Source organism: Monodelphis domestica, chromosome 5, assembly GCF_027887165.1.
Source record: "Monodelphis domestica isolate mMonDom1 chromosome 5, mMonDom1.pri, whole genome shotgun sequence".
NCBI lineage: Eukaryota > Metazoa > Chordata > Mammalia > Didelphimorphia > Didelphidae > Monodelphis > Monodelphis domestica.
Window position 1 is genome coordinate 215,034,390 of NC_077231.1, and position 15,345 is coordinate 215,049,734.

General features: G+C 37.1%; 1 protein-coding gene across 4 annotated transcripts in view; it reads right to left on the reverse strand.

Moving 5' to 3' along the window:
• Positions 1-2,038: 2,038 nt before the first annotated feature.
• Positions 2,039-15,345, reverse strand: part of MKRN1 (makorin ring finger protein 1) — a 34,408-nt gene continuing 21,101 nt past the window's right edge. The window contains exons 2-8 of one of the 4 annotated variants that reach the window (XM_056799796.1): positions 14,373-14,501; positions 8,283-8,512; positions 7,624-7,847; positions 6,774-6,988; positions 5,989-6,099; positions 4,750-4,888; positions 2,039-4,260 (exon numbers count right to left, since the gene is read on the reverse strand). In XM_056799796.1, the coding sequence (XP_056655774.1) occupies positions 4,243-4,260; positions 4,750-4,888; positions 5,989-6,099; positions 6,774-6,988; positions 7,624-7,847; positions 8,283-8,512; positions 14,373-14,501 (1,066 nt within the window). In that variant the 3' untranslated portion in view covers positions 2,039-4,242. Of the gene's footprint in view, positions 4,388-4,749; positions 4,889-5,988; positions 6,100-6,773; positions 6,989-7,623; positions 7,851-8,282; positions 8,513-14,372; positions 14,502-15,345 lie in introns of all 4 variants that reach the window. The other 3 variants (XM_007504424.3, XM_007504425.3, XM_001367980.4) reach the window with 3 other exon arrangements.

Below are 15,345 nucleotides of genomic sequence, written 5' to 3' on the forward strand. Positions count from 1 at the left end.
ACTATCACGTGACATTTGGTAGGGGGTTGTTCAGGGGAAAACAGGAGTTTCTGAGCAATGTCTATAACAATCTGATGGCAGCAAGGGGGGTGGGGGGGGTACTGGAGGCAGAGGGCAGAGTTGCACGACACACAGGGGTTGGAGCTCTCTCAGTCCTCTTATTCTGTGCTACTTTTGTCTATAAAGCCTCCACGGGACCAAAGTTTCTTTTTATCATCTTGGGGATGAGGTGCCAACATATCACGTGGGTTGTCCATTTGTTGTTTCATTGTCCCTACCAAACCGGTTCTTATCACTTGCTGGCAATAATTTGTTTTTGGACTTATGTGTTGTCATCACTAGGAACATGCTGCATTTGGGTTTTACCCATCATATGACATGCCTATAAATAACCACAAGAAGAATGTGATTGTCTCAAGTCATAGACATGTTCCAAAAGTTCAGGAGGACAAATGCAATCTGGCAAGAATAAAGGCAGCAAAATTTTGAATTGGGTATCTTAAAGTGGGCTGAAATGAAGGATAGATAGAAAAGGGATCTTCCATCACTTCTCATCCTCAGACTGTGGAAATGATTCTGATCTATATTTCTAAAACTAAATTTTAGGGACGGCTAGGTAACACAGTGGATAAGGAGCCAGACCTGAAGATGGAAGGTCTCGAGTTCAAATCTGACCTCAAGAGACTACCTAGCTGTGTGACCCTAGACAAGTTACTTAACCACAATTGCCTAGTCCTTACCACTCTGCTTTGGAGCCAAAACCTGGTATCAACTTGAAGATAGAAGGTAAGGGTTTAGGGAAAGAAAAAGACTAAATCCCACAATAACAGATATGTATGTCCAGTGGGGCTGACTTCCTAAAAAGGGATTGCTGTGACACTGATATATAATGAGTCAAAACGTATCCAACCTCATCTGAGGTCAGTTAAGCCAAAGGGTGGGTTGGGACTTCTGTCCATTTCCTTTGTATAGAACTGGTCTTTGCCTTAGTTGGGATACCTGTTTACCTCCTACATCCTTCACTAGACAACTAGCTGTTATAGTGGAACATGGTGAGGATCCAATCCAGCCTTAGAGCCTTATTAGTTAGCTGTGTGACCTTGAACACGTCAGTTAACACTCTGCCTCTTTTTCATTCTGTAAGACGGGGAGAATAATAGTACCTACTTTCCAGGGTTGTTTTGAGGATACGAGATGTTTATAATGCGCTTTGCAAACATTAAAGCGCCACATGCTATTTTTATTTTTATTATTATTAGTCATAACAACAGTAGCTGCCAAGCTGTGGTAGATGGCTTTGGAGAAGGAAAAACTCAACTTTCACTGCAGTCGTTAGAAATCGGAACGACCACAAAAGAGTAGCTTTTGGAATCAAAACCTAAGCATCCATTGAATTTTAAAGCAGAAAACAGAATTGGCCCACTTCAACTTCATTTCCCACATAAAACCAGACATGCCTAAGTGGCTGCTAATGGGTTTTTCCCCAGGACTAACTAGCCAGCTCCATCTATTCCACAGCACCTTTCTTTGGTTGCCAAGAAGAAGCAATGTGGTGTAGCAGAAAAAGTACTGGTCTTGGGAGTCAGAAAACCCACATTCAAGTCCTACCTCTACCATTTAATAGTCAATTGACCAAGGGCAAGTCGCTTAGCTTCATCCGTCACAATGGTCATCGGATTTCCTATCAAATGAAGAAAGTGCTCTGTAAACCTTAAAAGCACAATGTAAACATGAAGACCTTACAGAAAGTAGTAGAGATCGAACCGCATCATCCTGTCAGTCGGATTGCCTTAGCTCTTCCCCTCACTGAAGAAGTGGGATGGGAGTCCCAGCATGATGTGATGCCAGATTTTAGCAGCTGCTGGGAAGGGGAATAAATTCTGGCCACATAACAAGTCAGCAACAATGCTGAATGGCTGGGCAAGAATGAATTATTAATATGGCCACCACAACAAATACATTTGCTAGATCGGGGGCAGTTTTAACAGCATAAAATTGTCTATACATGTTAAAGCTGAGTTACATTTTCACAAACATGCAATTAAAAAAGTTACCTGAATTCCTTCCGTATGACTGAAGGAACACGGGAATGGAGTTTATTTTATTAAAATAGAATATATGCATATACAGAGGAGCATAAAGCAATAGGGGTGATCTACCAGAAAATACATTATGAAAGTACAGCATGTGGTTGGTGACCCACCTGAAGGTTAGTTAAGGACGTGAACCATGCTCATGCCACAAGCACACGCTAGTGTAAGATGGGTAATACCCTCTGGCAAGGAGACGCTGTGGCCTGGTCTTTGTTTTACAAAGGGACACGGCCTCTACTTACACAGTGATCATCTTGCAACTCTTTTCAACCTGGAATAGTTTGGTGGTCTCAGCTGGCAGGATTCTTAAAAGTGTTTTCGTTCTCTCTATTTATATTTCATACACTTTCCTCAGAAGGCCAAATAATTTGTGAAAGGTGGCATTTTTCTCAATGAAATCATATCATTGAGAAAATGATTAATTGATGAGGGATCAAAGATTTAATGGCAATAAGGAAACAAGTGGATATACACTGAAATTTGTACATTTTAAACTAATTCATTAAAGAAAAAACAGACTACTTGTTTATTTTTTTTCCGTTGTTTATTTGGGAAAAGTGCTTCTTACAAAAAGGCAGCTGCAAAATACAGAGACCTCTGCAACAATTACTTGTTTTATCTTAAAGTGAAAGGATGGATGGGTCCAAGGAACCAGAGCAGTAGGTGGACAGATCATGGGACCTCCATGAATTATTTCAAGAAAAAGAGCAACAAATTACAAAGCTAAAATTCCTCCTTAAGGAATCTGGGAACGACTTACTTGAGCTCTTCTCATGGATCAGTCCCCTTAATGAAGGCTTAGTACTGCAAACTGATGTTGAATTATACTATGCTACCTGCACAGCTTAGGGGTGGGGTGGAACAAGGCAAATACCCACCACAAAAAAAAAAAAGCCAACAAAAAAACCCCCAAAACCTCTCAAACGAGAACAAAGATTTTTCCCAAAGTGCCTTATTTGAAGAGGCTCAAGATTGTATACAATACTAAATAAAGTGAGCCATGTGACTGAATCCCAAACTGTGCTGTTATTCTGGATAACCAGATGGTGCCACTCTATGGCTAACCCCATTTCTCTATTTATATAGACAGAGAGAGCGAGCACTGCTATATTTGTGACTACCAAATATCAAATTACCTCTATGTCCTTTAGGATCAGTATCTGCCACAGACTGGGCTGAGACCACTAAACCAATTTTCCCATCTGACCGGAGGCTAGATTTCATGCACCTATACCAGGATGAAATACACCAATATAGGGATGAAAACTTTCTATCACACACACACACATACATACATACACACACAACCACACCCAGGAGCCACCCAAGTCTCCCAGCCCTTGAGAGCCAATTCTACAATTTATTTGATAATAAACTTCTTTCACATACAAACAGTTTTCCTTTCATGCTAAACACACTAAAACCTGAACACATTCGCACCTGGTTCTGGTTACCCAGTAGTAAGTTATGTGCAAGTAAACAAGAGACCAAAACCACAATTGAACAAGTGCGTGTGGTGGAATTACAGGGGTGCGGAATAGAGCTGAAAACAGCCAAATGTAGAGATCTGACCAGAAATCTGAAGTAACCACTCTTAAGTCGGGTAGCGACAAAAGACTACTTGGCCAATTTAGATTCCTTCCCCTATCCCACCACCCCTATTCCTGCCCACCCCAAACCCCCCAGAATGGCCATTGCTCATGTTTGTATCTGGGCTCTTCAAAATGAGTGTGGAAGTTCTGTAAACACTAACCTGGAACTGTGTGAATCCCGTTGAAAACAGAGATGATACAACAAACCCTAAGCTAACTGTCTGACAGTTAAATTCATTTTACAAAAACTAACTTTAAGATTTATTTCTTGTTATTTTTTTTTAACAGAGAAAACAACACACTCCTGGGGGAAGAAGGCAGGGAGTTGGGAAGGAAAGGGAGACAGACCCTGGGGGGGTAAAAATTATTACAACAGCACCTGGAATTGATAGGCCTGCCTAGGAGAGAAACACAGGCACTGCCACAACACCACAGGAAATAGCTACTGTCTGAGGCTGAGCAGACAAGTCCAAACTCCAATGAAAGGTGCTATAGATCCAAGTCGTAATAATCTTCCAGCTCATCATGAAACAAGTCCCACTCGTCTTCAGAGTCCGTCAGGTCGTCGTCCCCACCTGCTGCCAAAAGCATAAGCAACATCTCGCCCAGCTCAAAGGTTACAACCTCATCTTCATCATTATCAAAGGGGTTGCTGCTCTCCCTCTCCTCAATAAGCTCCCAGAAGCGGTTCCTTCTTTGGGCCTGTAAGAGACATGGTGGACATGGTAGGGACAGCACTGCTGATAAATGTCCTCTAATCTATTTATTTGTAAGGCAAAGTTCCCAACATGCCAATGGGCATGTGGAAGCAGACTTCCCGTATGGGGCTTTCATAATAACTGCCCTCCTCTAGCTACTTGTTGTTGCTTAGGATGCTAGGGAAGAATTACTATGTTCATTTTCGCATCCGTTCCAGTTTTTCGTACCTCTCTCTAATAGGGCATACATGGCCTACCTATGCTCCTACATAGTAATCACCTTTCTCTTTCCTTCCCTGTTTCCAATATAAAAACTTATGATGACAAATTCTGAAATTTTCCCTCCTAAAAAAGAATAAAATTTACCCGGTATCGGTTTGATGTTCCCACTTTTTGTCTCTGAGGCTCCTCTCTACGGCCATCAGGGTACGCATGCTTGTAAAAACAGTTCCCTCCAAATGGGCAGCTCCCACGTCCTTCATCGAAATACCTGCATGGTTTGTTGCTGGAAAAAACAAAACACATTGCATATCTTATCTCACAGAAATTGAACACAATCTTTAAGTCTGTGATCTAATTTATTAAAACAATGAAAAGAATATGATTCTCTATATAGCCGCCACTGCTCCATTCTTTCTATGATATAACCTCTATGTATATATACACCATATGGGGAGAAATGCTAGAAATAAACTTTCTTTACAAAACCATATTATTTAGGGGCAGCTAAGAAGCACAGTGGATGGAGTGATAGGCCTGAAGAGTTGAGAGGGCCTGGGTTCAGCTCTGATCTCAGATACTTCCTTAGCCATGTGACCCTGGGCAAGTCACTTAACCCTGATTGCCTAGCCCATTCCATTCTTCTGTCTTAGAACCAATAATTTTAAAGCAGAAGGTAAGGGTTTAAAAAAACAAAACAAAAACAATAAAACAAAACTATATTATTTAGTGATTGTAGGTTCTTAGAATCAGGACAGAAAAAAAAAATCTTACTGCATCATAGGATGTCAAAACTAGAAAGGACCTTAGAGATCAACAGTCTGACCCTAGCATCACTTCCTATACATACCTATTTAGAAAAATGGAGTTTTGGGACAGCTAGGTGGCTCAGTGGATAAAGAGCAGGCTTGGAATTGCGAGGACCTGAATTCAAATCTGCTCTCAGACAGTCCTAGCTGTGCAACTCCAGGTAAGCCATTTAACCCTAAATGCCTAGCTATCACTGCTCTTCTGTCTTAGTAGTAGATTTTTAGTATTGATTTTAAGACAGGAGTCAAGGGTTTTTAAAACAACAACAACAAAATGAGTTTCACAAAAACAAAAAAATAACCCCCACCCCAACCCTATAGCATGGCTCAGTAAATCAATACTTTTCTTAAGAATTTTTATTTAATTAATTCAGATATTTTTCTATGGTTATATGATTCATTATATGGACCCTGAGTTCTATATTATAATATAGCCAGATAGACAGGAATTAGGGATGGAAAAATACACTAGAGAGGAAAGCTATGGAGAGAGTAAAGCATTGTAAGTACATGAAAAGGCATGTTCTGTCCAAGAGTGCCAAGGGGCCCATGAAAGAGAAGGCTCCAGGGCTCCTACCTCATTGCTTCCTTATACTTCTGAATGAGTTTCTGCTTTTCTTCTTTTTCCTCCACCCAGTACTCACTTGGAATGACAAAGTTCGATGTGATGCGGCATTCTGGGCAGGACCTGGGAAACAAGGAACAGGTTACAATGTGGATTCCTCATTATGGATCCTTTCTCCGAGGAGACATCCTGTGGGCCATATGCACATTGAAAGCTTCACTGGAAGACACCTGGGAAACTCTTGCCGTACCATTTTGTTTCAGACAAGACATGTTTTAACGAATTTTATTCTGTGGCTAGCCAATGCATTTTGAAATAACTTAAGAAAAAAAGGCATTTCAAAATAGACTCCTTTTTCTTTTGCTTAAATGAATTTATTTCTTCTATCTTTACTGTTTGGGTTCTGCAGTTTTGTTCAATAATGAAAACAATATCTAAAAGGTGACAAATTATTAGTTATATATATAATAATACCATTAAAGGGGAAATGCTAAGAAATACAAAGGCTGGAACTACCAGATTCACTTTGCCTAAACTGGCTACCAGTTAAACAAAATCTACTCTAAATGTACAAAATACCATAAGGAATGTTACACAAAGCTTCCATATCCAAATATGGAACAACTTATTTTGCCAACAAAGACATTAGTTGGAATACAAGGGGAAAAAGTCTATGAGAATATTACCAGTTTTACACTAAGTTTTATTTCAACGCAGTCTTGTCGATTGTGTTTAGGTTGGCACAAGATGCATTTCCTACTACCACCCGCCTGGTCCAGATGAGAAAAGAACCTCACTTTATAATCTTGCTCTCAAACTGCTTAGCACTTCTCCATTTGCGGATGCACTTTAGACAGTAGGTATGGTTGCAGTTGGAGAGAATCCCAAAGCGGCGCTCACTAGGGTTGGCTTTTTCATAGACTACCTCCATGCAGATCCCGCACACCATGTCCTTACTGCGCTGGACAGCAAATGAGAGTTCCATGTCCTTCTCATGAGCCTCAATGCAAGACTAGAAGAAAGGATAAGGGAGAAAACCGAAACCTAGCAATTCATTCGACTAATACTTATGAACCATCTTGCAAAGCACTGCACTAGGGAAATACAAAAATAAGTAGGACATGGTCTTTCTCCTTGAGGAGTTTATGCTCTAACTGGGGGTTAGATTTTCACATACAAATTAGCAACTATAGTTAATTTTTGGGTATACACACTAATGGGAGGGGGTAATGGTGAGAATAATGCCCAAACCACTTATGCTTGTATTTAAAAATGTGTTTTTATTCTTCACATTTGAACAAAGATAAAACTGATATTCTGAGAACTGACAAAAAAAAAAACACAAAACTGTATTATACTGTGAAGACTTGATTCCAGAGAAGTTGGAACCTTCCCAATTTCCCCATTCTTCCTCTGTACCCCTTGTTCCTCAAACTCCATGAACAGGAAAGACAACATCTCTCAGAATGATGTAAAACATGAGCCTAACATCAAAACTGTAGGTAGGACAAAAGAAATATCTATAATTTTATTTAAAAGGTTAAAATATTATGGGTTTACAAAATGATAAAGAAAGAAATGATTATGTTGTGAAGCAGATTAAAAATGAGAGTTTCATTAATGTATTAAGTCTCTTTGTTGACTTACTTTTATATGCTGTGATCTCTGAGCAGCATCCACTGGGTGCAGGACCTGCAAACCACACATGTCACAGGCATCTCCATGGAGATAAACACAATTCTCCCCATAACGGCATTCTCCTACTGCGGCGTAGGGGCAAAGCTGCTTCTTCATTTCCACATTGGTTTGCTGTTTCTCTAATTCTTCCTCGATCACCATGCCCTGCAGGGGTGCTTCAGTGCAAGAAGGGGCTGCTGGGAAATATTTAAGAAATGGTTAAGAGAATTAAGAGTTCATGTTTATCTCTTGTAAATTCTGGGCCTTGGAGGTACACAATACTTTTAAAAAGTACTTCTTCTTGGTTAAAGAAAAGGAAAACAAAAGAACGTTTACTTTAAAACCCAAAACAACTTTTCTAATTTTTTCCCTCACTTCAGAAATAAATTAAAAATATACGTCTAAATACCGTTTCCTAAGCAAGGCAAGATTATTAAATTTCTAGTTCTTGAACACATGTTAATTGCTTCATTAATGATTTCCTTCTATATCTTCATGTTACTTTAAATTGAGTTTCTAAAAATGAGATTAGGCCAAATATTGTCTACTTAGTCTATAATGTCAGAACTTCTATAGGCTGAAACTATTATGTAGCCAACATCTTTAATTTTATCCTTCAAAATACTCACCACGTCCACAGTAGGGTTGCCCAGGAACAAACTCAATGGCATTTACCCAGTCTTCCCCACCTGCTCCTGCAGCTGCAAAATTTGAATTTTCTGTTTCAGCTTCACCAGTACTGGCTTCAGCAAGTGTTTCAACCAGTGTTGGGAGGCTTGAAGAGGCTGGCGGGTCAGGTTTTGCAGCTAGATTGGCAGCAGTCACTTCTTCTCGTTTCAATGGCTTGGTATGTTCATATCTAAAAAAAAAATGTTTACAAGTTGCTTATTATTATCTTGTTGAAGTCAACATGTAGATACATAGGACACTGGAAGAGACACTTGAGGTAAGTCCCTTACTGGCAAAACTCAACTATAATCAGGGGAAGGCAATTTCCATTAGTTTAAATAATGAAACCATTCCATTAGATGGGATTGTGAAATAGATTCAAATATAACAGTGCTATCATATTTAACAATGCTGATGTGAAGTATCTTGCCTGTTCCTATAAGCTACAACTCTCCAGAATAGAGCTGGCACAGGTTTTCAATGTGTATTAAAAAACTACTTTACCTTCTTTTATTTCTGGCAATCTCAAGCCATACTACTAACCTAACTTCCTTTTTTTATCCTTCTGCTGAGAAGACAGAAAGGATCTCAAACTATCCTAATCTACTATACTATTTATTTGGAAGAATATGTAATCTTATTATTAAGAATTTCTGAAGAGGAAGAATTGAAATAGTAGTGGTTCCATAGGGCTAAAGCAGAAGTCTCCACGTTTCCTTAAAGAAATGATGAGCTTAAGCATGAAAGCAACCATAAAATTTAAGTTTGAAACAACTGCCTTAGAACAGATCATAAAACCCCATTAGGATCCTCTTCATGTAAATAATAATAATAATGATAATAATAATAATAAAAAAAGGCTTATTCTGAAGATACGTGAATGCAATAGAATGTTGCTGACAGCAAGACAATTCTTAGAAGCATGGGATGACTCATGAACTGATGCAGTGAGTAGTAAACAGAACTTTCCCCCAATGACTAAATGGACCTGAAATGGACTATTATATAATTGTGAAAAAAAGAGTTGAAGAAAATGTGTTTCCATCTCTGGTTTGCGGAAATTGAAGAATAACAGGTTTGGAGGTTTGAAACAATTCCTATACAATTATACCCAGCTCATGGGGTGACTGAAGAATTGCTTTTCCCACCCTCCCTTTTTTGCTCTTTGATACAACAAATGGCCTCCTGGGTATGGAAGGCAGGATATAATTGGAAATGGAAGTTACATGAAAAACAAAAAATTAAAAAGAAAAAAAAGCAAGTCAGCAAATTTTGAGAAACACCAAGCTGTAAGTTAAGTTAGATAACTGCTTTGTTATACAAAACTTTGCTATACAAAATGTGACAAATAATAAGAAGAAAAATTATCTTCTTGTGAATGGAGGAAGTCACAAAGTCTTGTGATTCCTAATCAAGTATATTTTGCAACTAACTCTTATGGCAATAAGGGTGAAAAGAAAGGGAAAGAGATTGGACTCTTTCTTGCCCCAGAAATATCTTCTCCATACTACTTAAGAAAAAGAGACTGGGAAGATAGTGATCTCATCTGTAAAATGAGAAGCTTCAGATAAAATAAAATCTAAGGTCTTCTTTCAACCTTAGCTTTAACTTTCTTTGATTCTAAACAGTGCCAAGAAATTCATGGCTAAGTAAAGACTAGAACAGACAAATCACTCATTAAGACCAAAGCTAACAGCTGTGATACACATGGGCTCATACACACCTCAAGCCTCAGAACTGGGGCCCCTTTCTTATGTATCTTTACTTTTCCTCCTGCTGCCTTACTCTAGTAGTTTGTAAATAGGACATGTTTAATGAATGGTTGCTAACTTTCAAGTCAGGAATTTCATCTGAGTCCAAATCATTCAAATTAAGTATTGGGATAAGATCTGGGTGTTAAATTAAATTGGGATGAGAATTTGGGAGCTTTTAAAGTTATCTTTATCTTAGCCTGTTTTCTTTGAAAGTAAGAACTACCTGTGTAACTTTAGCCCTGTTTAGTCATTTGAATTCAACTGTTTCGATTAATTATTATTAAATCAATTAACTAAAATTAAATTATTTTAATTTTTAACTTTAATTTTTATTTAATCAAATTAATTTATTATTTAATTTATTATCTATATATTTATTTGTATTATAAGTAATATATTTACTATATAATAAATAAAATATTAATAATTTATTCAATTTAATTAATTTTTAATTAAAAATTCTATGCTTGCAAAACAGAAGAAAGCAAGCTACATGGAAGGCAAAAGGTTTACTTGTTAATCATTACTTGGCCATTGCTGGAGCACCATTGCCATCTGGTGGCAGGACACTCTAATTAAAGTTAAGTAAAAACTCTTAAATCCAATCTGTAAACCTAAACATATACAATTATGGTACTAGATATGTTGCAAGGGAACCTGAAGTCTCAGACAACAGTCTGGTTAGTGATAGACTACACAGGGACTGTAGGCAGTGCATCACAAGATAGGACAGTTGGGTAAAGGGGAGAATGTCACTGAATAATCCTTGATCTGGTTTCAATTTTTAAATGCTGTGTTATGATGAAGAAAAGTCCTATATGTGCCCAAATATCCATTGTGGCATTTTTTAGGGCAGTAAAAAATTTTAAAGAAAGTGGGTACAATCCCATCAGGAATTGGAAATTTAAATGAACTAGTTCACTGAATCAACAGTGATACAGCAGCCAAGAAAACTAGAAAAGGCTATAAAAAATGTTGTAATTCTTATCAAAATATTTTGTTTTTATGTGAGACCTTTTCTCTTTTCCCTAATATATTAGTTTTCTGGTTGTTTTTTTTAAACCCTCACCTTAAGACAAATGAGTGGTAAGGACTAGGAAATTGGGGTTGTGACTTGCCCAAGATCACACAGCGAGGAAGTATCTAAGACTAGGCTTGAACCCCAGTCTTCCCAGCTCTAGGCCTGGCAACTTATCCACTGTGCTACCTAGCTGGCTCCCTAATACATTAGTTTCGAGGCTATTCAAGGTAGCACTCCCCCAATAGGCTGAAATTTTTCTGAATTGAAAACAATAACCGTAAGTTTTGAAAAGAGTAATAAGGTTTTGAGACGTGAGAAGACACCTCTCTGCACTCCTCTGCAGAAAAGGAGCTTCATGGGTGTGGAAAACTGCATATATTTTTATATTTGTTCAATAAATTGATTTGGTTTCACTGGTTTTTTTTCCCCCTACTTAAAAAAATTTTCTTTATACATACTGAAGAAATCAGTATCCTCCTAGCACTTAAAACACAGTACCTAGCACATAGTAGGCACTTAATAAAAGTTTATAGACTAACAGTCATCTAAGCTTAAAAATCTTAAGAGTAATTATCGACCCATTTATGTACTTGATAGATGCATAATTCTTGATCATGGGAATCAAAATCCCACAGTCTCCAGCCAAATGACCTTTCCAACCTTATCTTATATACAATGAACTCTTCTATTACATGATCTTATTCCACTATATTTTTGCCCACTCAAAATCCCTGCAGGGGCTTTTCCTCACCCATTTAACTCACTAGAATCCTTCTCTACCTCCCTAAAAGTCCATGACATTACTTCTCTCACCCCTTGAACATGTTCTCAAGCCTCGAATTTTTCCTAACATTTTGTTTGGATCTCTCCTGCACATTTTTTATCATAGTCATTTGTATGTATGTTTGCTTCCCAATTTTAAGTTCCTAAGAGCAAGACCTGTTTCCAAATCTGTTTTACAAGTAAAATGTTTTCCATATACAAGATGCTCAAAATTTTAAAATGAGTCTATACATCATGAATTCCCAAATTAACACTCAATATATGATTTTCTTTCTCATATAATATTTGAAGGATTTAATAGTCACGTAAAGAGTTGTGAAAACATTTTTTATTATCCTCTAAGTAAGTTTAGAAAACAAGTTGAGTATTATAGTAAAATATACAATAAAGATCCATTTATTAAAAAAAAATAAAGGAATAGAGTAAAAAACAAGGACCTAGCCTTATATTCTGTATCCGTTCATACAAAGCTTTTCAGAGTTCTCTGAATTTATTATTTGTCAGTTATGAATGTAATGAAATATTATTGATAGTATGAAATAATGAAAGTGAAAAATTCCAATGATCATAGGGAAACTTGTCAGAATGAATTTTTTAAATCTTTCTAAGATTAATCTAAACATGAATTAAGAGTACTGTTATTTAAATAATGAGAAGGGAACAGGGAGGCAGTGTTCAGTCTTTTACAGATTTCTTTAGGTACAGTTGACTGAAAGATATAGAAAACACAAGATTTTGTTATGTTTATTTTTTTGTTAATTATAAAAACATTTGATTTGTTAAATGGAAATGCAGCAATAAAGGCTCCAACTAGACAACTTTAATGACTCAGGAAGACCCAAGTTCAAATCAAGCACAAAAACCTAAGCAAGTTATTCAATCTATTTGCCTCAGTTTCTTTATCAGTGCAATGGGAATAATAATGGCAAATATCTCCCAGGGTTGTTGTGAGGATAAAATAAGATATTTGCAAACTGTTTAATATAGTCACTGGCACATATTAGGTATTTAATAAATATTTGTTCCACCCATCCAAATCTATACATCCAACCATAGATCCAAATGATTTTGCTATAGAAAGTCACTGCCAACTTTTGAAGTTAATGGAAATATGGTTTCTAGTTAAAGTATCAAAGCAGTATCTAGAGTTTGGGGAACTTGCCTTGTAAAAGTCAACTCTGGTGTGTCAGTGCAAAGAAGTATATCTTTTCACAAATTTTAAAAGTGAGCTCTCTCCTTCACCCTCTCTATACTCCTATATGTGCACGCACATGCACACCCACACACACACACACGCACGCACACCCACAACCACACCTATAATTTTACTGGCATAATAGCTAAAGTTTTTATGGCTGCAAAATGCTTTACATTTATTATCCCATGTAATCTTCACAACTTCGTAAAGTGGTATTGTTGAGTCTTTCAGTTGTGTCTGACTCTGTTATCCCATTTGGGGTTTTCTTGCCAGAGATACTGGAGTAATCTGCCATTTCCTTCTCCAGTTCATTTTATAGTTGAGGAAAATGAGGCAAAAAGTAACATTAAGTGACTTTTCCAGGGTCACACAAATGGTAAGGATAGATCTAAACTCAGGGCTTCCTGACTCCAAGCCTGGTGCTCTATCCACTGTACTAACTAGCTACCTCTGTGAGGGAAATATTATTATCTCCAGTCTTAGAAAGGTAACATTAACTAGTAACTATCTGAGGTAATAGTCAAAGTCCAGTACTTCTCAGTGAGGAAATTCCCTCTACCAATGCAGATACAAAGTGGCTTATAGTCTTAAGAGTTGCCTGGAGCACTGGGAGGTTAAGTGATTTGTCCAGAATTACATAGCCAGAAGAGTCAAAGACCTGACTCCAAATCTTCCTGACTGAGGACAGCTCTTTATCAACTAAGCCACAGAGCTTCTTACAGTGCACTGTAAAGAAGGGAAAAATATAAGTTATAAGAAAAAGATTATAGTAAATAATTCAAAAGAAAAACAAAATACACATATTATGTATTAAAGGAGAGCAGACAAAAGAATAGAAACACAAAGGGAAATGACTTGAATTGTTTTAGTTACTTTACATAAAAGTTCATCTTTCTTACTAGTGTGACAAGTATATATAGGCTAACAAAGAGACTTGGATCAGTCATAGAATCATATTATAAGGAATGTTTAAAAATCTAGACATGTGTTTATTAAAAATTGGTATTAGACTGGTGATTTCACTGGTGTATGAAACTCTTGCTAAGGAATTTCCTCTATCACAGCATAATGGCACCTTGTCCACATTTTACAGGCATAGAGTTGCCCAAGGCACTCGAAGGTTACAAGTCAGTGGTAGGAAGGTCAGTTTCCTATCCACTAACCCACATTACCTATAATTTATTAAATTCAGAGTTACAAAATCAACTTGTTTTCCTCCATCTCTCCCTTTTTATTTTCCTCTCCTTTCTCCTAAAACTAAAAAGGCGGCAAAAACTGAATAACAGGCCCTTACCTGCAGCGGTCTCCATAAGCACAGCACCCTCGCTGATAATATCTGCACACCATGGCAGACTGACTAGTGGAGAGGTCATGGGAATAACGGCAGTTGTTTCCTTCCTTGCAAACCCCATGCATGAAATACCTGTAAAAAGGGACAAAAACAAAAAATGGAACTCATAAGTATACCAATATGAAAATCAGTTTGCTTAATTAAGATTAGTTTCCCATCATACTAATAATGCTAATTAAACAGACTCTACACATACAAAACCACTTGGAAAAGAAGTTCAGCTGAACTGACAATAACTTTTATTATTACAACTTTTTAAACTATAGAAATATTTCTCTTTTGATAGTAGCGGCATAAAAAAAATATTTAGGTTTTTGCAATGCAAATTATCCATCTCAATGCAAATTATCCATCTCACCACTAAAATTTCACCATCTTATTGGATGAGTTAACTGTATTTTCACCAATACAATGAGGATAGTAGTAAGAGGTAAAAGTTTCTAACCACACAAAACACAGCACATCTGGAGAGCTGACTTGTTATTTTCCACTGTTGCCAATATTAGCCACATTGTTTCTATAAAGTGAAGAAAAAGAACCAAGACATAATACAGACAAGGTAGATTTTTGAAGTCCCATCCTTCACTTTAAAGAATTTAAGAGAATTAAAAACACATGTGTTAAAACATTCAGTCAAAATAAGATCTAAAAGTTAATGACTACTTAAAGCTGAACAAAATTAGTGCAAGTCAATTGGAGGAAAAAATCTTTCTGGCAAATGTAAGATAAAAGTTTAATATCCAAGGTATAGAGGAAATTAATACAAACATACAAGAGCAAGAGTCATTCCCAATAGATATATGGTAAAAGGGATATGGACAAAGAAAGACCTTTCAGAAGAAATGGTGTTTTTAAAACTGGGAGTGGACTGTCAAGGAGCATTGAACAATGCCATGACTTTCCTAGCTAACCCTAG